The sequence below is a fragment of the Dermacentor variabilis genome, chromosome 6, assembly GCF_050947875.1.
Source record: "Dermacentor variabilis isolate Ectoservices chromosome 6, ASM5094787v1, whole genome shotgun sequence".
Lineage (NCBI taxonomy): Eukaryota > Metazoa > Arthropoda > Arachnida > Ixodida > Ixodidae > Dermacentor > Dermacentor variabilis.
In genome coordinates, this window is record NC_134573.1 from 198,052,265 (window position 1) to 198,077,829 (window position 25,565).

The window sequence follows — 25,565 nt, forward strand, 5'->3', positions numbered from 1 at the left end:
GGCAGGAAGTCAACAACAATACAACAACATATCCTAGACGAAGATGAAAACAGACTGGAAGGAGAAGCAGCAATAAATTACATCCAAAAAGTAACAGCCGAATCTTTCAAAGGCAAGGACGAGGTTGTATTTGAAGAAAAAAAGAGCATGAAAGAGACCCAAGGGGGAAAGGAGCTAGTGCTTACAAATTTAAACTGGAAGAAAGCGGAAGAGAAAATTCCTAAGCGCACAGCCACAGGGCTAGACGAGGTTCCCGTTAGGCTGATAAATGAACTGGGACCAAAAAGTAAGGAAGCTCTCGTGAAAGCAGTTGAAAAAACTTTAAAAGATAGACGAGTACCAGACAGTTGGCGACAAAGTAGAATGAATTTAATTTATAAAGGTAAGGGGAGAAAGACAGAATTCACTCGTATAGACCGTTGACCATTACATCGGTAATATACAGGCTAGCAATGCAGGCAATCAAATTAAAGCTTCAAGCATGGGCAGAAAATAATGGCATTTTGGGAGAGCTTCAGAATGGCTTTAGAAAAGGTAGGCGTTTGGATGATAACTTGTTTATTCTTACTCAGTGTATTGAAATATCAAAAGCAGAAAGCAGACCGTTGTATGTGGCCTTTTTGGACATTACAGGAGCATACGACAACGTAGACCGCAGCATTTTGTGGGATATTCTGGAAGGGGAAGGCTTAGGTAACGATTGTATACAGCTTTTGAGAGAGATTTACCTAGAAAATACTGTTTGCGTTGAATGGGAAGGGATGAGGAGCGCGGAGAAAGTTTATATCAACAAGGGACTGAGGCAGGGGTGCCCTTTATCCCCGCTGCTGTTTATGATGTACATGGTGAGGATGGAGAGGGCGCTAGAAGGAAGTAATATCGGGTTTAATCTATCATACAAACAGGCAGGTACAGTAATAGAGCAGCAACTCCCAGGTTTATTTTATGCGGACGACATTGTGTTGCTCGCAAACAAGCAAAGTGATTTGTAACGTCTGGCTAATATCTGTGGACAGGAAGCCAACAATTTAGGTTTGAAATTTAGTGTTAGAAAATCAGGTGTTATTGTATTCAATGAAAACAGTGAACAGACAGTGGATATACAGGGCCAAGAAATACCTCGGGTAACAGAATATAAATACCTAGTATATGGATAAACGAAGGCAACGGATATATGGAAACACAGGAAAAAACCATAACAGTCAAGGGGAAGAGAAGTGCAGCCATAATGAAGCACAGAGCGCTATGGGGATACAATATAGGTACGAGGTCCTCCGAGGTATGTGGAAAGGGGTAATGGTTCCAGGACTTACTTTTGGAAATGCGGTTGTTTGCTTTAAATCAGGGGTACAATCAGGACTCGACGGGAACCAAAGGTCAGTGGGTCGCCTCGCATTGGGCGCTCACGGGAAGACTACAAATGAAGCTGTGCAAGGGGATATGGGCTGGACTAGTTTTGAAGTGAGGGAAGCTCGCAGTAAAATTGAGTATGAAGAACGGCTGAGGAATATGGAGGAAAGTAAATGGGCTGGGAGAGTGTTCAGGTATCTGTACAGGCAAAACATTGATTCACAGTGGAGGAAAAGAACTAGGAAGCTTACCAGCAAGTATGCGGCCTGTGGGGTGGGCAACACAGCAACAAAGAAGGACAAGCGGAAAGTCAGAGAGGCTGAAGTAATCTCATGGGTGGCGGCAATGGAAAAGAAACCTGCCATGAGTAACTACTTAAGGGGAAAAAACGAAATTAGGAAAGAAACCATTTATGATAACTCAAAGGGAAGCTCATTACTTTTCGAAGCGAGATCGGGATGCCTTAGAACACGCACCTATAAAGCGAGATATAAGAAGGAAGAAGAAGCATGTGCTTGCTGCGGTAAAGCTAGGGAAACGACGGAGCATATTTTATTAGAATGTGAAGACGTCTATCCAGCGGTCGATTTAGGCACCACTGGCCTCCTTGAAGCCCTTGGGTTCAGCGGGAGCAATGGTAAAGCAAACAGGTCCGCAATAGACATCAGTAAGAGGCGATTGGAGGATTGGTGGAAGAAAAGTAGGGAAACGACAAAAGACGGAGACATACAAAAGCACAGTTCGCAATAGGGTATCAGAAAATTTGGACGTGGTAGTTCATAGTGTCTTTTTTTTTTGTTTCTCATTGGTTAACCTAGGTAGGATATTAGGCAGCATAGTAGCAAGAGCTTGGTGGCGCAAGCCACCGCCCCGTTCCAAAGGGGACGCTCATAACATCCATCCATCCATCCGGAAACGGGGTTTTGCACATTATGGCCGTTGGCTTTACCAGGTGTTCTGTCGCTTTACTGGGTTTCTGGCTGCTGCGCCTCGATCGTGCACCCGCCAGTTTAGTTGCTGTGTGGCAGACGTAGCGCCTACATATATATGTAGGCGCTACGTTTGCCACACAGCAACCAAACTGCCGGTAGCACGATCGAGGCGCAGCAGAATACATGTAGCGCTGAGTCATATCGAGTTGAGGCACACTCTGAACTGACTTTTAAGGGCATCTCGAGCGGGTTTTCGTTTATTACGCCGCCGTTACCCCGAGTTGTGCCGCCGCGCTCCAGCTGTTGCATTTCGTGTAGGGCTACTGACAGAATGCGGTTTCCAGGTGGCACGATGGCCTCGACTGGAATAAACGCACACGACACCAAAGATTGAGTAAGCCTGAAAATATTTTATTTGCATTTTACAAGTACAACAAAGAGCACACGTCTACGCATCCACACAAACGCGGTTACATAGACAAGAACATAGTCAAGAAATGGCTCATTAATAAGGGTAGCACAAGCGCACAAGAAAGAAGACCTAAGCTACAAAACGTACGGTCGGCTGCTAAGTATAATAATTTCCCTGTCACCGCGTGTCACTTTTGTACGGCATCATTACAGCACTACCAGGCCGGGTAGTTTGGCGGAAAGAACGCAACAGCTTACGGCCGTCAGCTGCCTCTTCCTTACGGGTGTCATAATTATCCTAATCTCCGCATCAACGTCGTGCAAGTCCGCAAACAGGCATCTGTATCTGAACCATATGTGCCAGCTTAATACATGTGTAGTAAAATTATGATAACCACTGCGTCTTATCAAACGTATTGGTTTTGCAAATGCGCATTACAGCTTACGGAACGACATACTGTAAGTGAAGCACAAGAGAACAAGGACAAAAGGAGGGTACAACACTTGAAGAAGAAATGAAGAATTAGTAGGCGTACAGCAAACAAGCGATGACGGAGAACACACAATGATGCATCGGGTGTTCTGCGACATCGGTTTGCGTACTTACGGTGTTATGGAGATCAACGGCATAAAAACGTACCTTCAAGCGTACTCCCTCAACCTCCGCCGCATTCATTATGATAATCAACGCCCAAAACAAAACGAGGCACTATTTTTTGCCAAGAGTAGACCTCTTTACAGCAAGTCTATGTAATGACTCGCAGACGAAACCAGCATGCTTTCGAAAATGTTTTACCGCCGTAGTATTCGAACGCCAACGGCCAGGAAACACATCGATACCAATAGGCTGTCGGCTGTCGGTGGTTAATCAAATACAAAAACCTTGACGCTATGACTAAAAAGCAGCTTCAACAATCGAATTAAAAAAAAATCAACTGCCTATTTGTCTGAGGTAACAAAACATCCTTAGACACCTCGATTGTTTATGTCAATGGTTTGGGTAAAATGGATGGATGGATGGATGGATGATTGTGGCTCAACCCTTTGAATCGGGCGGCGGCGCCGCGCGCCACCTAGCCTTTAATGGTTCTATATGCATGCATACCTATGTATTTACTCCTTTACTTTTGCGTTGATATTGTCCACCAATCATATAGCCTCCGTTTAGTTATTTCTACCTGTTCAAAGTCTATTCTACTTTCACTGTCTTTAAAACCCAAGGCTTTGAATAGTTCCCCGTTAGATTCAACTGCAGGGTGAAGTTGTTTACAAGCAAGTATCAGGTGTTCCGCCGTTTCCTCCTCCTCTCTACACGCCTCGCACACCAAATCTATCTCCTGGTATCTGGCTCGGTACGTTTTAGTCCTCAGTACACCTGTCCTGGCTTCGAACAACAATGAGCTTCCCTTAGAGTTATCGTAAATATTTTCTTTGGCTATTTCTTGCTTAAACGTCCTGTATGTCTCCAATGCCGATTTGGTTTGCATCTCTGTACTCCACATACCCCTCTCTGCCTCCTTAACCTTTTTCTTGACAGATGATTCCTTACTTGTTCCCCCGCTACTTCCCAAGTATTTGCTTGTCAATTTTCTAGTTCGCTTCCTCCACCTCGTGTCAACATTCCTCGTGTATAAGTAACTGAAAACCTTCCTAGCCCACCGAATTTCCCCCATTTTTCTCAATCGCTCCTCAAATGCTATCTTGCTACTAGCCTCTCTGCCCTCGAAAGAAGACCATCCCAGATCCCCCTGCACTCCAAGATTTGGTGTCTTGCCATGTGCTCCCAGAGCGAGCCTACCCACACCACGTTGCCTAATTTCCAACTGTTGCCGGGTCTCTGTTCTAATACATAGAACTGCATTGGCAAAAGTCAGGCCTGGTACCATTACCCCCTTCCATATCCCTCGTACTACCTCGTACCTATTGTAGTTCCACAGTGCCCTACTCTTCATAATCGCTGCACTTCTGTTACCTTTAGTCGTTAGATATTTTTCGTACTCTGTCAGATACTCAATGCCATTATTTATCCACACCCCAAGGTACTTGTATTTATCGACTATCTCCAGCGTGGCCTCCTGTATCTTATGCTCGCCGCAACTGTTATCATTAAAAATCATGACTGCTGATTTTTCTTTGCTAAACTTCAAGCCTAACCTGTCTCCTTCTGTACCACATATGTCCATTAATTCCTGCAGATCTTCTGCATTGTCAGCCATTAATACAATATCATCCGCGTACATCAGTCCTGGTATTGACTGTTCAATCAATTTTCCTTGCTTGAGAAATGATAGGTTGAAGCCGAGTCCGCTTTGCTGTATTTTGGCCTCTAGACCTTGTAGGTACAGCATAAACATCAGAGGTGACAATGGGCACCCCTGCCTAAGCCCCCGCCGAATCATCACAGGCTCCGAAATCTGCTTTTCCCATTGTATAATCACCCGGTTACCTTCATAGATATCTTTTAAGAAATTGGTTACTCCATCTCGCACTCCTAAAGTTTCCAGAATGCCCCACAAGCCCTCTTGAAGTACACTGTCATAGGCTCCCTTGATGTCCAAAAAAGCCAGCCATAGGGGTCTGTGTTCCTTTTCAGCTATTTCAATGCACTGTGTTAGCGAGAACAGATTGTCTTCTAGCCTCCTATGCGTCCGGAACCCATTTTGTAGCTCTCCAAGTACCCCCTCGTTCTCTACCCATGCCTGCAGTCTGTCCTTTATAATCTGCATAACCACCCTGTAAACCACTGACGTCACTGTTATAGGCCGGTAGTTATTCATGTCAGCTTTGTCCCCCTTTCCCTTATATATCATTCTCATCCTACTTAGCCTCCATTCGTCAGGCACTTTACCATCCACTAGCATTTTGCTCACCACCTCCCTCAATGCTTTCTTAGATTTCGGGCCCAATTTCTTTATTAACATAATTGGAATACCATCGGGGCCTGCCGATGTGCTACTTGGTACCCTCTTCTCCGCCCTTTCCCACTCTTTTTGTCCAAGCGAAAGCAGTGGGTTGACCGGGCTATCCCTTTCCGACGTACTGCATGTACCATTTGTCTGTTTTGTAAATTTTTCCCTCATCATGGTTCCTATATGCTCCATTGCCGCCTCTCCTTCTAACCGAGTACCTTGAGCTGTTACTATATACCTCTGCTCTAGGCTTGTCCTATTACCCAAGGAGTTCAGATGTTGCCAGAATTTTCTAGCTGCCTGTTTATCTTTTTTATTGCTTATTTTTGAGAGCCATTGGGACCCTTTTGTCTTGATTTTCTCGTTGACCAAATAAGATGCTTCCCTTTTGCATTTTATGTAGTTTACCCATTTCCTCTCTACTTCTGCTTCAGGTTCTCCCTTACTTTTGGAATACCTGTGTTCCCTGGAGGCTTCCTGACGTTTCTTTATGGCCTTCTTAACTTCTTCATCCCACCAGGTATCCGGCAAAATCCGGCATGTTCAGCGCCCCTAGCAGAGAAAGCACAAATTAAAGTATATGACAAAATTACAGTAGCTACACTTGCGCGCTTACGCTGAAACGCGCCTCGATTGACTTTTCGCCCTCTGTGGCCATTTGTTGAACTTGAGAGTGTGCGGGGCCTGGCCATAGAGTGTGGAGGAGGCATATAGGTTGTATAGCTGTTCTGTGGAGGAGGCATTGGTCTGGAGTTCGAGCAGTTCCCAGATACTGTAGGTCATGCCATAGAAACTCTATGGGTCGTGCCGTGTAGCTGGTGTAGCATGCGTGTAGCACCTACACATATCCGTTGAACTAACGTACCTTTAAATGCTCAATGCTCCTTAACTTTAAAGGACCTTTCGCATGCTCGTGTGACAGGGGTATTAATAGGTTCAGTTTAACCCTCCGTAGGCGCTCGTGCTCGTCTTCTAATGGCTGCTTCAGCTACTTCGATCGGTGAGCCAAGCGCAGAGCGCAGTGAACACCCATGAAAACTGCTGTGGATCTATTTTGAGTTGACGGAAGTGCTCTTTTGTCCGCTTTTAGAACCGCTGTTTCTACCATCTAGAAATCGAAGTAAAAAAGACGAAGAGACCAATGAAGTGGCCTGCATTTTCTGTGACATTGCGTTTCATGTCAACAAGATGAGTAACTTCGAAAACTTGTTGACACACCTGCTAAACGCGCACAAGTTTGTCATCACCAATTTCAGTGGCGTTGCTGATCCTCAAGGGTAATACCTGTGTGCACAGGCACCCACGAGACTTCCCGAACCCAGTTCCTGTGCTTACAGCGACTTCTTTCTTTCCAGATATTTTGCGTATTGGAAAGAGCGGTTTCGGGAGATTGCCGATATCAGAGAAGTATGCGTGGCAATGAAGAGTAACAGTGGCCAGAATGATGTCGGTGAGCGTAATTCTCTAGCCTTGAAAGTCTGAAACAAAGATGTCTTGATACATGGGAGGTGCTTGTGTGCGCAGGAACGAGTGAATTCTACTTTTTGCTTTCTGATAAGCTACCTGAAGACGACGATATTCGCAGGAAACTTCGCAAGTCAAAGCTGGTGCGTAACTTATAGTAAACGGTGCTTATATTTGTCTAAAGTACGGTGCTATGTTTTCCAACATTTAGAATGATGTCCTTGCAAGTCAAGAACTTGAAAGGTCTGACACGTCCTTCAGAAGAACGTGCTTGTTTTGCAAGCAGATTTTTACTGAAAACAGGTACGATAATTACCGTGTGTTGTGCACCACGCTTGAGGCTTGTGAGCATCGGTATTTTAATTGCAGGGCCGCGCTTCTCAATCACATGGCTCGCGACCACAACTTCAGTGTCGGAAGACCTGATAATTTAGGTAAAGTTTAACTTGGTGCCATTGCATTGTTGTACTGCACAGCTTGCTAAATTGCCCTTTCTTTTTTAGTTTATGTTGAAGACTTTCTTGACGTCTTGGAAGACAAACTGAACAAGTGCGTGGAAGTTTAAAACCATATTTATGCTGTCATTTAGGAGGTATTTTCATAAGCAATGCTGTCATTTTTCAATTTTTTTTTTTCATGAAGACTGCAGTGCTTGTACTGTGAGAAGACGTTCAAAGACTGGCAGTCATTGAAAGAGCACATGCGGAAAAAACAGCACAAGAAGATAAATCCTCACAATAGAGTTTATGACAAATACTATGTCATCAATTACACCGTGAGTATTCCTGCATGTTTTTAGTTTATTGGTTCTGGTTCAGCGATGCTGGTTATGCAATGCTTTGCGACTGGTGTTTGTTGAATCCTTGATGACGTCGAAAAGCACTCTTTGTATTGTTGAAGTAGACTGCTGAGCTGCTGTTGCTTAATCATGGGAAGACTGTGATTTAGGTCGAAGTCTGATTCGGGAACTACGGTCGTCGGGGTAGATGTGGCAGAATCCGACAGAACAAATGCATTGCTGGTTTCCAGGATTTCCTCAATGTATGCAATCGTCGTGCCCTTGTTGATGTGCTTGAACACCTGGTTGAAGTTTGTCAGCAACACTTTCCTGTTTCCTCCGTGCAGTCGAGCGGTCCCTTTTGCGACGCAAATTTCACGGTCGAGCAGTAGACACTGGTTGCCTTCGATGATGCCTTCTACGTCAGCGGGTGTTTCGGTGCCGACCGAAATAATAATGCTGGAGCGAGGTGGGATGCTCACTTGATCTTCAAGTACGTACACTCAAGGCGCGGTGCCTAGGAAGGCTCTCCGGCGGTATCGCTTGATCTTCCGACAGCATTATTGACTTCGACTTCAGGTCGATGATTGTGCCGTGTTGGTTCAGGAAGTCCATGTCGAGAATGACATCTCCTGAACACTGTTGGAGAATAAGGAAGGTGGCAGGGTAAGTCCAGTCATATATGGTAATTCTTGCCGTGCATATTCCAGTCAACGTTATGAGGTGTCCTCCAGCGGTCTAAATTTGAAGGCCTTCCCGTGTAGCCTTAACTTTCTTCATCTGGGCGGCGATGTGTCCACTAATGACGGAGTAATCAGCCTCTGTGTCGACTAAGACGGGGACTGCATGGCCGTCGAGAAGCACGTCGAGGTCGTTGGTTCTTTGTCTTGCATTACGGTTCGGTCTTGGCATCGGATCACAGCTGTGTTGCGTTGACCTGTGGCTGGTATGTGATGTCACCAGGTGGTCTTTTGTCCTCGTATTCTTTGCTTCCAGACTTCGCCGGGACAGCAGCGTGTCATTATGTCGTCGAGGTAGTTTCTTCAGCGGCGGAGGATCTTCGTCAGTTTGACGGACAGCAACCGCACCTCCATTGGTTGCTGCTTTTAGTTTTCCGGATATGGGCTCGCTGACCGGCCCCGGGCTGGGCCAGTCACCAGGTGTTCGCCAGGCGTGAATCAACAGCGGTTGACATCGAAGAAATACAAGGTCTCCTTGGGTGCATTAGCCTGCCATGTTTGTTGTTTACACTGTATTGCCTTCGACATCGGCTCATGTTTTCAGACTGCACTAACTACCTCAGGATCAGCCCGCATTTTTCGTTCGGTAAAACCACAATTTTGGTTCTGGTTATAGGCATGTGCAGTTGGAACGAGCGCATCTAGGTTTCATTCCCACCTTTCTCCACTAATTGTGCATTATTACTGCTCCGTGCATAGCTCTACGCTAACTTGGTGCATCGTGTTTGTTCCAAGCTTCATTTTGACACCTTTTTCCTTGTCTTGTGTGCACTATAATGCCTCAAGTAGACTAATTTACAATGTGAAAGTGGTTAGATACTCGGATCCCACGAACCCCAAATCAGCATGAACTCACCAAAGAAGACCTTGTCTTCAAGAAATGGGTTGTGGCACATGTGGCAGGCATTACCAAATCTCGACTTGCAGCTTACGGCTATACTTAAAAAGAAATGTATATACAATCATTGCATTCTACCAGTACTAACACATGGGGCAGAAATATCGAGGTTAACAAAGAAGCTTGAGAAGACATTAAGCACTGTGCTACGAGCGATGGAGTGAAAGATGTTATAAGAGACGGGAAGATAGCAGCATAGGTAAGAGAGAAAACGGATGTAGCTGATATTCTAGTTGATATTGATACATGCATGTTGCGTGTTTCTTGTGGACGATGCACACGAGTGTCCCGACGAAGACGACGAACACTCTCTGGCTCTTGAGCTATCAGCTGAACTGGCCAGCACTGCAGTTATCCTTTGTAAATATACATTGTAAATAGTCTCCAGTTCTTAATCCTTCGTTCACATAACATTTTGGTGGAGGGTGCTGTTCCCTGCCCTCGCCACGGTGCTCCGCAGCAGCCGCACCGTCCCGCTTTCCGCCATGGCTCTCGGTGATGACACCTCATCAGCTTCTACTCCTGTGACCCCGATAACAACGTACGTTATGGTTACCAATCCCCATGATCCTGGCATATTCTCCGGCCAAGATAATTTCAACGTTGAGGGCTGGCTCAGCCTGTATGAGCATGTTAGCCGAAACAACTGCTGGGATCCTACCATTATGCTAGCAAAGGTCCTATTCTACTTAGGCGGAACTCCTCGTGTCTGGTTCCGGACACACGAGGACGAGATCTTTAGCTGAGATGCTTTCAAGGAGAAGCTCAGCGACCTCTTTGGAAATCCTACTGTTCAGCAGGTAGCTGCTAGAAAAGAGCTTGCTGCCTGTGTTCAATCTTCTACTGAATCGTATGTCTCGTACATACAAGACGTGCTTGCTCTTTGCCGGAAAGTCAATGAGAAAATGGCTGAAGTTGACCAAGTCGGGCACGTACTCAAAGAGATTGTGGACGACGTATTCAACTTGTTGGTCTTGAACAATGTGTCCACCATCGACGTCATTGTCAAAGGATGCCACCGCTTTGAGCTCGCCAAAAGCCACCACATCATCCTACAGTTCTCCCGGCTCCCTTACACGGCTGCGACGTCATCTTGCGTCAACCTTACTGCTTCACCACCCTTAAATGAGCACATCACACGTATTGTTCGCCGCGAGCTCAAGGCTACAAGTCCTGTGCCGTTCGTTCCATCCACGCCCACTTGACCCCACCATTGACCAACCAGCCCCAGCAATCTCTCTCATTCAGGCAGTTGTGCGCAAGAATTATCAAACCTAGGTTTTCCTGCTGCCTACTCCGTCTCCCAACCTGACGTCCGACCGGTGCCGATAGCTACGTCTCATAGCGATCTGTATTCTCCTCCTAGGTACCGCAACCCTACCGTGTGGAGAACTCCGGACGAGCAGCCCATTTGCTTCCGTTGCCTCTGCATTGGCAATGTTGCTTGCCACTGCTGCACGTCCTGGGCGTTGCCGTATCCGAGCTTCTTTTTCCTCGTCTCCTCGCCCTGGCCCGCGCCGTTACTTTGCCATATGGCTCCTACCTCTGATGTATCCATCGATGACAGTTGTCCTGCTCACTCGCCATCACGTCAGCGCCGTCAGTCTTCGTTGCCCCAGCCAAGCCGCTATTCGTCGCCGACCAATTATGGACGCTGCCGGATGGAAAGCTAGACCATGCAGCTATACTGGGGGTAGTGCTGCATTATCTTCGTCTTGTCGAAATCCTCCATCGACGCTCCCAATGAACCAGAACTTACTTGATGTTCACGTCAACGGTGTCCCTTTGATGACGTTAATAGATACTGGAGCCCAGGTGTCCATAACGAGTTGTAACCTCCGTTGTCGATTGAGGAAAGTTCTCAAGCCTGCTACTACACGAGCTGTACGCATGGCCTATGGCAGCATTGCTGACGTTACTGGAATGTGTACTCCCTGTGTAAATATCGCCGACCGCCATGTTCCTGTTCTTTTTACAGTGCTGACCAATTTTCCCCATGACCTGATCCTCGTACTCAACTTTCTTACGGTGCATTGAGCTTTGATTGACTGTTCTGCCGGAACCCTTCGCCTCGAACTTCCTCTGCTCGGGCATATTTGTGCCGAGCTGCCAAACAACTTTAGTACGACCGCCTTCGTCCGCCTGCTGCCTAAAGCCTTGGCTTTTGTCGATTTGCTATCATTTTTTCCTGTGCCTGATGGTGATTACATCGCCACACCTGTTCCTAATGTCCTTTGATGTGCAATATCACTGTGCCCCACTCTGTTGTCACCGTCGCCAATAACCATACATGCGTCCCCATCGTCAATTTTGGCCTGACAAAGGAAGTTCTACCCCAAGGCAATGGTTGCAACACTGTGTGCTATAGGAGATGACCAAGTCACAACGTTTTCAGTAGACGTCTGCTCAGATTCTTCACCATGGCCACAGGATGGCATTTGCCCTGGTGCCACATTTCGTACCATGATTGCTGCGGACCTATTGCCTGAACAAGCAGCAGCTCTGTGTCGCCTTTTGCTTTCCTACCATGACATCTTTGACCTCAACAATCGCCAATTGGGCCAGACTTCAGTTGATAAGCAATGCATAAATACTGGTGATGCCAGTCCTATTCATCGCCGGCCATATCGAGTTTCTGCTTCAGAGCATAGGTTGTTGAAGATGAAGTGAACAAGAAGCTTGCCAAAGGCATTGTTGAACCTTCGTTGAGCCCTTGGGCGTCACCCGTGGTGCTTGTTAAAAAGAAAGGTGGCACATGGCATTTCTGCATAGATTGCTGTCATCTAAACAGCATTACCAATAAAGATGTCTACCTCTTGCCTTGAATTGACGACGCCCTCGATTGTCTCCATGGTGCCAACTACTTTTCATCAATAGACCTTTGGTCTGGTTATTGGCAAATTTATGTGGATGAAAAGGACCAAGAGAAGACTGCGTTCATCATTCCTGATGGTCTATACCAATTCAAATTTATGCCATGTGGTCTATGCAACGCCTCAGCAACGTTCGAACGTATGATGTACTCTTTGCTTCAAGGGGTCAAATGGTCAACATGCCTGTGCTACCTAGACGACATTCTCGTATTTTCGCCTACATTTGAGACACACCTTGAGTGCTTATCAGCTGTTCTTCAAGTCTTCTGCGAGGCTGGGCTCCAACTAAATTCATCGAAGTGTCACTTCGGTCGTCGGCAGATTACAGTGCTGGGCCACCTCGTCGATGCTTCTGCTATTCAACCAGACCCGGAGAAAATTCGTGCTGTCACGCCGTTTCCTTTACTCAGTCTGTCAAAGACGTCCCAAGTGTTGTAGGACTCTGCTACTACTTCCGACGCTTCGTTAAAGACTTCGCAGTGATTGCCCGGCCACTTACTAGTCTTCTGAAAAAGGACATGCCATGCCGTTTACGTGCAGCCCCGCTAAAACTGCCGCATTTGCCCACCTCACCAACATTCTCACCACGCCACCTATACTGGCCCACTTTGACCTGTCCTCTCCTACAGAGATACGTACCGATGCCAGTGGTCACAGTATTGGAGCCGTCTTAGCCCAGCGCCAACAGGGTCACAATCTGATCGCCTGCGCTAGCCCCCACCCCACAGCAGCGGAGCACAACTATTCGATTGCAGATGGTGAATGCCTGGCTCTCATCTGGGCGGTTTCCAGATTCCGCCCGTACTTGTATGGCACGCGCTTCTCTGTAATCGCGGACCACCATGCGCTCTGCTGGGTTTCCTCACTCAAGGATCCTACTGGCCGGCTTGGTTGCTGGGCTCTGCGGCTGCAAGAATATTCCTATGCGGTAGTGTACAAGTCGGGCCGATTACATCAAGACGCAGACCGTTTATCATGCTATCCAGTAGACGGACCACCTGCCGACCCTGACCCCGATGCTGACGCTTGCGTTTTCTCCGTTTCTCAGCTGCTACATGTTGCTGACGAGCGACGCCGTGATGCCACTTTGTGCGCCATCATTGATGGCTTATAATCTTCGCCTTCTGATTCGTCCCTTCACCTGTTTGTTCTCCGGGATGGTGCGTTATACCGCCACAATGCACATCCCGATGGTCCTGCTCTACTCCTCATCATTCCTAAGCACCTCGGGTCAGCTTTTCTGCAAGAACTTCACGATTAACAAAGGCAGGTCACCTTGGCATCTCGCTTACCTACGACTGGATTCGCCGTCGCTTTTGGCCAGGCCATGTCCACTCTGTCTGGAAATACGTTGTGGCATGTGAGAAATGGCAGCGCTGAAAAACACCATCGTAGCTCCCTGCCAGGTGCCTTCAACCGCTTCACATTCCTTCGGAGCCATTCTTTCGCGTTGGCTTGGACTTACTTGGCCATTTCCCTCTATCCTTGTCTGGCAACAAGTGGGTCGCTGTGGCGACAGATTGCGCCATGTGCTATGCCGTCACCAAAGCGTTTCCAACAAGCTGCGCGATAGATGTCGCCGATTTTCTTTTACGCGACATGATTCTGCAGCATGGTGCTCCACACCAACTGCTTATTGACCGTGGTCGGACATTTCTTTCTAAAGTCATCGCCGACATCCTGCAGTCCTGCTCAACCAAGCACAAGCTGACTACGTCATATCATCCGCAGACTAATGGTCTCACGGAGCATCTGAATCGCACCCTAACAGACATGTTTGCAAAGTATGTCTCGTCCGACCATACTGATTTGGACCTTGCCCTGCGCTATGTCATTTTTGCATATAATTCTTTGTGTCACAACACTACCGGTTATTCCCCGTTCTTTCTATTGTTCGGCTGAGAAACCACATTGCCACTGGACTCATCCCTTCCATCCACCGCAGCAGATACCAGCGAGTATGCACTTGACGCCGTCACTATGGCAGCCCAAGCACGCAAAATTGCCCGCGCTCGCCTGCTGACCTTCCATGAGAAGCTACGGTGTTTGTACAATCGCCAACACAGAGATGCACACTTTTCACCTGGATCTCTGGTACTCCTGTGGTTCCTGACTCATCACATTGGGCTGTCAGAAAAACTCCTGTCTTGGTACACAGGCCCATATCGAGCGCTGCGTGCTGTGACTCCAGTTACGTACGAAATCGCCCCAGTCAGTACCAGTGCCTCACCTGCCCCGAATTCCACATACGTGGTGCATGTTGCACGTCTCAAATCATATTACTCTCCTGTTATCACCGATATTTAGATGCAGCGGAACGGTGTTTCTGCTGCAGGGGATAATGATACATGCATATTGCGTGTTTCTTGTGGACGATGCATGCGAGAGCCCCAACGAAGACGACGAATGCTCTCTGGCTCTTGAGCGGTGTTACGTTTCGCCTACGACGCGCGGTATAGCCGGCGCGGATGCAACGGACGCCGGGGCTTCGTTCAAAGCGGCGGACATTTTGGCCCGTTCGGCGCCGCCGCTACGCCTCCCCGCCAAGCGCGTCCAGGCATGTTCCAATGCCACATGTCTTCGTGTGCACGTGTGTGTGTGTGTGCATGTTGGTGCCCACGCTTGTCAAAGCGCGGCAGCCGGGGAGAGGAGCTCCCCCAACTGTGAAGCGAGGAGGTCTGACCGGCGCCGGCCCGGCGGATGCGTCACCTACTCGTCTCAACGTGCCCGAACGGCGCCGTCACGTGCGCATCTATGGAGGCGTTCCTTCTTGCCCTCAACTGCGAGAGTATAAAAGCAGCTGCCCCCGGACGCCCTAGAGGCTCCGATTTCTTCAGTTGAGTTACGTGCTCTCCCGTCTCTCCACTTCGGTCGACCTGACCGGCCGCTCTTTTGCGATGCTAGAATAAACAAGTTGTTCTGTTAGCAGTCGACTCATGCTTTGCCGGGACCTTCGGATGCTTCCAGTTGTGCCCCAGGCCGCCAGGCCAACGCTACCCTTGGGGCTTGCAACCCGATTGCAACAACGGGTGTCAGCGCTGAGATTCCAACAGCGGTCAGCTGAACTGGCCAGCGCTGTAGTTATCCTTTGTAAATATACTTTGTAAATGGTCTCCAGTTCTTAATCCTTCGTTCGCGTAACAATATTAAGAGGAAGAAATGGAGCTGGGGAGGCAAAGGAATGCTAAGTCAAAAGAATGCAAAGGAATGCTAGGCCTAAAGTTGAATATGCATCGCCAATCTTGAACCCATATCAAAAATATCTCGTTAATGCACTTGAGCGCTTCCAAAATCGTGCAGTAAGATACTCATATGACGTAAGCATATCATCCTTAAAAGAGAAATCTGAGTTAGAGTCGCTTTTGCACCGCCGTAAGATAGCCAGCATTGGTCTTTTTCATAAGTTTTTCTACAGTTCACTTAATCGTGTACCATACATCATTCCACCCGCAAGAATATCGCAATGCGCTCCAAGTTTTAAAACCACGGTCACACACAACTACCTTCTCTGCTTCTTTTTTTTCTTGAACCGCAACTGATTGGAATGGCCTTCCCCACCATGTTGTATGTACAAATAATCACCATGTGTTCATTGCTAAGGTTGCTTCAATTTTGTCAAATTAATTACCTTTTGTACAAGTTCATCATCTACCGTACGTTTCTGATTGTATGCAATGTATCTACCTTTTTTCAAATGTTCCACTAGTTACTGAAGTGAATTGTCCATTGCCACTGTTTCTTCTCTTTGGCCAAAATAACTGTTGCTTTTTTATTCTAATTGACAATTTGTCACGAGTATATACTTGTTTATACAGGGTATCTACCACTTTTCAAATGTTACGTTTGTTATCACGTTGAATTGTTGTTGCAAGATGTACCCCACCCCTTATGTAACACCCCTGATAAAGGGGCCTTTAAGGAAATAAACTGACCTGACCTAAGGGCAGGTAACCAGCAGTCTATTAGAGTTATAGAATGGATGTCAAGGGAAGGGAAGCCCAGTTGACAACAGAGAATTAGGTGGCGTGATGAGATTAGGAACCTTGTAGGCATAACTTTGTATCGGCTGGCGCAACACAGGAGTAATTGAATATCGCTGGGAAAATCCTGGGAAGCATAGACGGAGAGTTGGCAAAAGATTTAGAATGTGTAGTATATGAGGTATTCAGATATGTAGATGACTACTTGATTTTGGGCTGTCATGTAGACAAGGATGCTTTCAGGAATAGAGTAGTAGAAGCCTTTAATTCTCTGGGCAAAGGCTTGACATTTACTTCGGAAGTACCGGTAGATAATAAGCTACAGTTTCTTGATGTCAAGTTAGAATTTATACCGGAACATGTGTGTTGGTCATTCTCGCCCCGAGCTGGAAAACCGCTAATGAACTATGTCTCAAACTATTCCAGGCTTGTGAAGAATGGTATAGCCATTTCATGTTTCCGGTCAGCGTTGTTGAAGTCGTGTTACCACACTGTAAACATTGCATTTCTTAAGCAAGTTGATCGGTTGAGAAAGGCTGGGTGCCCGCTCGCTGTGATGCTGGCGTCATGTGCTAGACTAACGAAAAAACTTAAACAGGATAAGGAACTATGCATAAAGAATCAAAGGCAAAAAGATGTAGCTTCCAAGGTTTCAGTGATTCCGTATGTGCACGGCCTTTCACACAGACTTAAAAAGGTGGCCGGGAGTTACGAAGCAAAAGTGGTGTTTTCGGCGAAAAACAAAGTAGGGAATGTGTGTTCTAGGGTAAAAAGTAAGTTCGAAAGTAAGGATGATGTAAAGAAACAATGCAGCATTAAACATCTGAGCTAGAACCAATTTATCGATTGCGTGAAGAACGTTGTGTATCAGATTCCTGTGACGTGTGGCCATGTGTACATGGGGCAGACTGCGAGATGCATTAACACTAGACTAAGGGAACTGAAAGGGAAGTCTGAAAGGTCGCCCTAGTACGCATTTGGCAATGCATTGTCAAGAACATGCTTGCGCACCGTGTCTTATAAGCTTATAAGCACTGACATATTGTTTAGGCATAGATATCAAACCGCGAGAGAAATTGTGGAAGCTCACTGGATTGCAAAACTAAAGGAAGAATGCATCAGTCATCCTTCTGTTTCGTTGTTAAAGAGAATTCACTCCTGTCATCATATCTCTAACGCATCATCTTAAGTGCTTGGTTTATGCGCCTTGCTGTTATAAGTTGACCGGGTGGCGTTGTTGCACGCCATTTTATCACAAGTGTTGTTATATGCGCTATAGGTGTGCTCTGTTGACTAGATCACGCAGATGGTTCTTCGAAAATAAAACCAGTTGTTAGAAAGCGCTCGTCCTTGTGTTGCTCCTTTTCTTTGTCCCAGTTTGTTCGCACACAAAATTTGTTTAAGAATTTAATATACTTCTCCTATCTGGTCCCCTCATCAACAATATCTAATGCAATCACTTGAATCCATTTGCAACCACACTGCTTGTTTTATTGCCAAGAAATAGGACAGCAGAAATTCCAGTGTTGCTCGCATCAAATCTTCTTTGTCTCCTTCCCTTCCTTAGAATTGTGCCGAACCATAGCCCTCCTTTGCTTTTTTCAGAAGGTATCTTCCAGCGAACAAGCAACAATTTTTTCCCCTTTCCACACTGTCTCACATGTTGCGTCATTTATGTAATCATTGCAGCTTCACATGCCTTTTTAGCTGTGAAGTGAGCTGTGTGTGAACTTATCTGCCTTGCCGCACACCATTGAACTTTGGAACCACTTACCTGATGACATTTGTATTCGTGACCATATGAAGTGCAGACATGAATAACAACTATTTATGAATAACAGACTACTGCAATTGTTTTTTTTTTTCATGCATTTGTTTCTTTTTCTCTATTTTTGTTTCTTTGACTATTGTGTAACATTATGCCCTCTGTTTTTGTAATTTTTTGTTTCACATAACTCCTGTTTGCTAGAGCCTTGCTTGTTAGTTGTTCTGTTTCTTGTTGCATTAACTGCTGTAGGAGGTTGTGCTCTTCTTTCTTTTGTAATTACTTTGTATCCCGCCTCACTTCATATTCTAACCCTGAAAAAAAGTTTTCCCGCTGGCCAAGTATTAAACTTGGATTCATGATATGAGCATTCTGCCATGAAGCTAGCCTCGCTGCTTGTACTGATTAACCTCATGTGGCCTACACTGACCGCTGCTCACATGGCATCATGGTGGACCTTTTCATTAATTTGCTCTCATTCTCAATGCTTTAACCTTTCATATTGCTTTTTCAATGTTTTCGTATGTCTAAATATATCAAAGAGCACATTTCTAGACAGTAATAACCTTTCTCAAGAGCGAGGTCTGCATTTCTGGCTGATACAGCTCAATCCACTGTGGTGTGCAGTTTTCATATGTGTTTGTACGCCCTGCAGCAGTAGTTCACGTTGGTAATGAAGGCATAAAGAAGTCGAAGTTTTGCCTGAAAAGCAAAGTATCAATTGCGATAGCAAATTAGTAGATAGCTGTACTAAGTAAGGATAGTATATTTATGGGCTGCATAAATATAGACTTGTAAACATTCACTTACTACCTAAATTAACAAGCAAAGTGTGACGTATGCACAGGTAAACATGAACACATCTCGCTCGATGACCACGCAAACTCGCTGTCAACCCGCCGTGGTTGCTCAGTGGCTATGGTGTTGGGCTGCTGAGCACGAGGTCGCGGGATCGAATCCCGGCCACGGCGGCCGCATTTCGATGGGGGCGAAATGCGAAAACACCCGTGTGCTTAGATTTAGGTGCACGTTAAAGAACCCCAGGTGGTCAAAATTTCCGGAGTCCTCCACTACGGCGTGCCTCATAATCAGAAAGTGGTTTTGGCACGTAAAACCCCAAATATTATTATTATTAAACTCGCTGTCAAAACACTAGTGAGAAATCATGGCAGCAGCAACGAGTGAGTTGACCTTCGTTTGTCTCTCACTTCAATGTGAATGAAACGTTGAAAGCACAACACAAACAAAGCTACCGGCATTACAAACACTGCAAACATCGCAGATCGCAGTAAAGGTGAGGCCCATACTGGCGCAGACTTTGGCCACATTGCACATCAGTTTCAAGATACGGTGCCTGCATGGCTGCGCCGTAAGCAGCAGCCGCCAGAGAAGAATGCCCCCCCTCGCTCGCCTAACTCCCGTGACTCACACGCGACAGAAGAGGGTGTGCTTCCACCTCGCGTTCCTCGCTCGTCCAAGTAGCCGGGGGGAGGGAGGGGGGGGCTTATGAAGCTTCAGCCCCCCCCCCCTCCCCGAAATTTTTTCTTGCTGTCCATGCACCGCCGATCAAAGCAACCCGCAGCACCGGAAATCATTCTGGATTTTGTTAGAACGTCTTTTTCACGCTCGAAAAGCCATTTCACCACAAGAATTGCGAACTCGGGCTGGATTTCGCGGCAAAGCCCACACACCGGGAGTCACATAACGCAAGCAGCCCCATCCGATCACAAAGTTTCAAGGACATTTTGATGGCGAACGGGCTCGCTGCGGCATCTCGCGGAGGCCACGGAATCTACACTCTATCATGAAATCTACGAAGCGTGTGGATGTCAATTCCGAAGCTTTTTGTGTATAAAGTTCTCAGAAACTTTTGATGTGAAAGGTGCATAGACATTTCCAAACGTGTGCTTTAAATTTTCAATTGCGGAACTTTGTAAGTTTAATGTTCCCATAAATATTTGACGCCAAAGGTTCATGAACTTTTCCAAAGTCGTACATCGGGCCATACAATGAGACATGCCAAATCACACTATCAGACAAGACTTGTGCCGTCATGTCACAGAAAAGAATATCAACATTTTAATTCACCTCTGCCAAAGCATCAATGTCATGACACTAAAGCCAGCAAAAGCAACGAATTTCTTATCTATTTTTTCAACTTCGACTTTTATTTGCGACGACACATTGAGCCTCTTCAATTTTTTTGTTCTCGCTCCCTACCCGCGGGCTGCCAGAGCCAGCCAGAGCGCATGCATTTTTCTCTTGTTGCCCCGACTACCGCATGGCACACTTCGGTGCGCATTCGGTTTTCTCTGGCTGAGTGCATTTTCGCCTGGCAGGTTTTGGACGCTTTCTAGCTAGCAGACGAGAAAAATAAACAATGGTCGCTTGCTGGCATCACTGTGGGGACTCGACAGATTGCATCACGTTCGCTTGAGCGCAACCTCTCCAGAAAGTCTTGTCTCGCTGGTATAGGATACCGAGCAGTATTCGCATGGTTCTTGGTGGACCAAGCGTCTCGTGTTTTCTTCGATATTCCTTTATTAGCCACATTAGTTGCCCAAAGTAGGCATTCAGTTGTGACCAACATACTTTCCTTCGTGTTTTTTTTTTTTCATTACGGTGCCCCCGGGGGGCCCCACAAAAGGAAAATAAAAAACATTGCGGCGCAGCGAATTGTCGCATGGTGAAAGTTCTATTTTGTTACTTCTTTTTCAGAAAGTAATGGGCCATGGGATGCTTCAGCTGCCGGATACTCTTATTATATTACTGCGATAGCAATTACATGGACACTAGGCGCATTCCTGCCGTCACCGTCACCCTCATGTTCCGCATAAAGTCCAAGGGCGATAACATCACGACCTTGTGCCACATGCTGTATGTGCGAGTGAAATCTTGGGGGAGGGGAGTGGCATCGGTGAGCCGTCGATGATGGCTCAGTCTTGTGTGCGCAAAGGAGAAAAGTGAGGAGCAAGCGCGCCGCTTTCCGTCGCGCGCGATACATCAGGGGGAGTGGATGGAATGGGGGAGGGATCTAGGATTCTGTGAATCTGATTGCACAACATGTTTCTTTGCCTTGTTTGACCCATTATATACTGTGACTTTTTCTTAGATACGTAGATTTATTGGAGAATTATACATATGTTTAGATATCTTGTTGCGAGGTTTTGTGCATACGTGCAGTGAACTTTGTTTCCAGTGGCACTTTTCTGTCCTTTACCAAGCTGTATCTTCGCATTTGTATATTCCATTGTATCTTCGCATTTCTAATGTCTGAGGGCAAGTCAAATGAAAGTGAGCCTACCCGCCCTGCGCAATTATGGTTCTGTTCATTATCTGCAAGGCCTGCGCTTAACACACAGGCATCTTTCATTTACAAAAGTGACACGCAGGTGTGAGGATAAATGTTCTTTAATGCACTCGTACACTGTGTTGAACATGGTTGCATGACGTAATGGACGCTCCAGAAGTTGAGCAGCATGGTGCCGTGAGGTTTTTGACAGCTGAAGGTGTTTTCCAAAAAGAAATTAGTCACCGTATGGCTGCCGTGCACATTGAACATTGCATTTCATTGGCCGCTGTGAAGCGTTAGAATAAAACGGTTCTAAGAAGGACGTGAATGTTGAAAAGACGATCCCAGACCGGACCAAAGCCATTGTGCAATCACCCCGAACAAAATTGCAAAGGTCGATGAGCTGATGACACAAGAACGGAGGATAAGCATCGATGAACTGGCAGAGCGTGTGAACATCAGTCACTATTCGGTTCACCGTCACCACTCACGCCATAATTCATGACCATCTTGGCTATCGGCTCTTGTGTGCACAATGGATGCCCAAGATTTTGAACCACCGCCAGAATACGAAGAAGTTTGGCGCTGCCTTTGCTCGTCTGATCCGGTATTACAATAAGGGTAACGATTTCTTGTCTGCAATTGTGATCGGAGATGAACAATCATGCCACTACTACAAACCTGAAACACGGCGGCAAAGCTTACAATGGAAACATTCGAATTCACAACCCCCAAAGAAAGCAAAGGCCGTCTATTCCGCCGGAAAGGTGTTGTTGACTTTTATTTTTCGATCGTTAGGGACCATTACTGATAGAATTTGCTAAATCTTGAGAGACCAGCAATTGTTTCCCATATTGTGAAACGCCGGATCGGCTGTGTGTCGCAATCAAGAACAAACTACGTGAAAAATTGTCGAATGGGGTCATCTTGTTCCACGACAATGCCCGTCCTTATCTCGCTGATGTGGTTAATACAAAACTGGCAAAGTTCAAGCAAGAAACGCTGCAACATCCGCCATACAGCTCAGACCTGTCGCCTTGCGACTTGCACATTTTGAGGCAACCAGAAAAACAGCTCAAGAGAATTAGATTCGTCTCGGACGATGACGTGAAAGTCAGTTGCAGATGTTTTGAAGCAACAACCCAAAGAGATTTATGAGACGGGAATTACACGACTCGTTAGTCAATGGGACAAATGTCTAAATGCTGATGGACGCTACTTTTAAATAAAGTACCCCGTTTGTTATATATTCGCATTGGCTCACTTTCATTTGACTCGCCCTCGTATATTCTGCAGAACTCCTGCTTTTTACACGTGCTCTCTGTTGCGACTATAATTTCGGTGCAATTACGATACACGACCGGTGAGAGCTGATCCTGAATACACTGTAACAAAGGACAGCACATTGAGATTTTCCTTGGTCGTTGCATATGTACAAAAATGCAAACAAGGCTCTTGAATGACAAAGGTCATTAAAATATTTGTCCTCAACTTGTTCATTTCATGGCCTTTGCATTTTTTATATCAGCAGCGTGCACTGCTTGGCTGGTTTCAAAATTACATATTTCTAAATTTCGTGGAATGATTTCTTTACTTACTAGATAGACAAAAAACATGGAAGCATTGACATCAATTATGTTGGGCACAATTTTCGGCACATACGAGTATAATATTTTATGAAAAAATACATATTTTACTTGTATTGATAGTGCGTAGCATTCCAAGAATTCGTTTGCAGCATATTTGGCAATGGCAATGCAGTTATTCATGTATTTGATCCCTAGGCAAATTGTTTAAGAGGAAGCTTTAGTTCAGGCCCAATACCGACGTGGCCTATTCAGATACATGTAAAACGCAGACACGCTTTTCTGAGACAACTCCTGAATAGTTTTTAATGAAATTTGTTGCATTTGAGAGAGTAAGTTAAATTCTAATGTCTGTTGGAAGCGGAATTTCGATTTAGGGCCCGAACTTTGTTTAAAATAATTTGAAAAATTCGAAACTTCGAAAAAAATAGAAGCACGAAGTTTACAAATTAATAGCTCTGCATCAAGAACAGATATCGCGGTTCTGTAAATGGCATCCATTACACCATTAAAAGCGGACAAATTCGGTATGTCTATTTGTATCTTACATGTATTGGTTATGTTATGTACAAGGGTTCTGCAAAAGCCGTACTTCCATAATACTTAATTTCTTGAGACTCATGTGTAACATCAATTTTTTCTGCTGTAGATGTACTATTATGTGGAATTAACAGAATTGTGATATCAATTTTTATTGCTGATTTACAGAGTTGTAAACTTCATTGTCTTGTTTTCTTAAAATTTTCGATTTTTGCCACTTTTCAATAAAAATTTGACGACCTAAATCGAAAATTCGAAACAAGCAATCACTAGAATTTAAGTTTTTCTTTTAAATGCAACAAACATCGTCAAATTTGGTGAAGTGGTTGCCGAGAGAAACGAATTCTCCTTCTACATGTATTTAGATAGGAGCATCTGACCTAATGTTTCCTCTTAGGAGGAGGCCGAGCTGCATTGTGAGCCCCCCCCCCCCGAACGAAATCTCTGGTTACGCCACTGCAAGTAGCATACAGCGCACGGCGACAATTTTGTCGCTCTTAGACTTTATACGGAAGCTCATGGCAACGGCGATGGCAGAAAGGCGCTTAGACTGCCCATAAAATTGGTATTGCAATAATAATAGAAGAAATACAGTAGAGAAGTTAAATTACAGTCCAGTGTAATTTTTGCTGAGTTGCAGCACAACTGCAACAAGCATTCAATTCATATATACCTTGATATAACACTCACATTTTACTTTCATAGCAGTATTGTGGCACAGCAATGTGGATATGAACGATTAACAAGCACACCATCATCATTTCGTTCTCATTACTGCGCTGCATTTACTGGTCTGGAATGTCGACCAAAGTATAGCCTGACATATTTTTGATAATGTACAATATTTTCACATTTGCCAACTGAAATATCAGACAGCAGCTAGAGGACTGAACGATTGTTTTTGAAATTCTACTGTCCTCACTTGTTTCCCGAAAGCATGCCACTCATTGTCGGTTAAGCAATCATTTCAAGTGAGGAGTGTTGGAGAAACTGTTTCAACACACAAATAGGAAGTGACCAGTGTTTATTGACTTTTAATATGCAGATTTAGTGCGGGTGTTTACAGCTTTAAGCTCTCTTTGAGAGGAGTTACATGTAACTTGTTAAATTGATATAGCTACTCTGTTCATAAAGTAAAACCTATATTTGCCAGGACTAATGCTTATCAAAATTCACCTCTGGTTTTATCTATCGCCGAATGGAACTCACTACCTTCAAGTATTGTCTCACTTATGGAATCATCATTTCACGTAGCACTGCTAACCTTCTTGGAGTGTATCAACCTGTCTGAGCCAGCATATGCTTGGATATTTACTTTAACAGTGTTTTCGTATGCTTAGTATTGTATAACATTCCTTCCATTTTATCTTATATGTATTTCTGTAGGTTGTTTACCTAATTCATTCTTTGATTGTATATTTAAACTCTTGTTCTGATGGAGACTGGTCCTCTCCATCGTGTTTTTAGTTCATTTGCATTTCTCACATTAACAGATATTGTATAAACTCCGTTTCGCTTTTTTTCTTTTCTTTTTCTTTTTGTTTGTTTCTGTTCAATGTTTAGATCAGTCTTTTTTTTTTATTGTACCTAAAGTTTTCCTATATTATTTACATTGTACACATTCCACTTATGCTAGACCTTTCCCTCCCCCCCATATAATGCCCTAACAGGCCCTCAGGGTGCTCAAATAAATACAAATAAATAAATAAATGTATGACATCAGTGTACTTATTTCAAATTTCATCTTGCTCATTAATTATTTCACCTATGTATTGTTAGGTTCATTTTATTTCTTAATTTACATCATTGTAAGGGGTCCTGCCTGGAGTTTTTACTTTGGGACGCTTTCCTGTATACAACTGTTTCTTTACTAATTTAGTTATCAATAAGATTGATTGATTGAGTGAGTAAGTGAATTCTGTGGTTATCAGGCGCAGACCTACTGAGTAAATTGTAAAAGTCACAAACAAAAATTTGCCTGTCAGTGGTCCTTTAAGGTTTTTAAAAGATGTTGGTACACAGTTATCAGCCCCATAGATTCGTAGCA

General features: G+C 45.2%; 1 protein-coding gene across 5 annotated transcripts in view; it reads left to right on the forward strand.

The window, feature by feature from the left end:
- The first annotated feature begins 6,290 nt into the window (after positions 1 to 6,290).
- The window catches only part of LOC142586049 (zinc finger protein 277), a 46,762-nt gene continuing 27,487 nt past the window's right edge, over positions 6,291 to 25,565 (forward strand). For 4 of the 5 annotated variants that reach the window (XR_012829206.1, XM_075697298.1, XM_075697297.1 and 1 more), the window contains exons 1-8: positions 6,291 to 6,602; positions 6,693 to 6,879; positions 6,958 to 7,052; positions 7,127 to 7,209; positions 7,278 to 7,369; positions 7,436 to 7,500; positions 7,570 to 7,615; positions 7,709 to 7,841. Coding sequence is in view for 4 of the 5 variants with exons in the window: in XM_075697298.1 (XP_075553413.1) it covers positions 6,578 to 6,602; positions 6,693 to 6,879; positions 6,958 to 7,052; positions 7,127 to 7,209; positions 7,278 to 7,369; positions 7,436 to 7,500; positions 7,570 to 7,615; positions 7,709 to 7,841 (726 nt within the window). In the remaining variant the exon portion in view is untranslated. The remainder of the gene's footprint in view (positions 6,603 to 6,692; positions 6,880 to 6,957; positions 7,053 to 7,126; positions 7,210 to 7,277; positions 7,370 to 7,435; positions 7,501 to 7,569; positions 7,616 to 7,708; positions 7,842 to 25,565) is intronic. The other variant, XM_075697296.1, reaches the window with a different exon arrangement.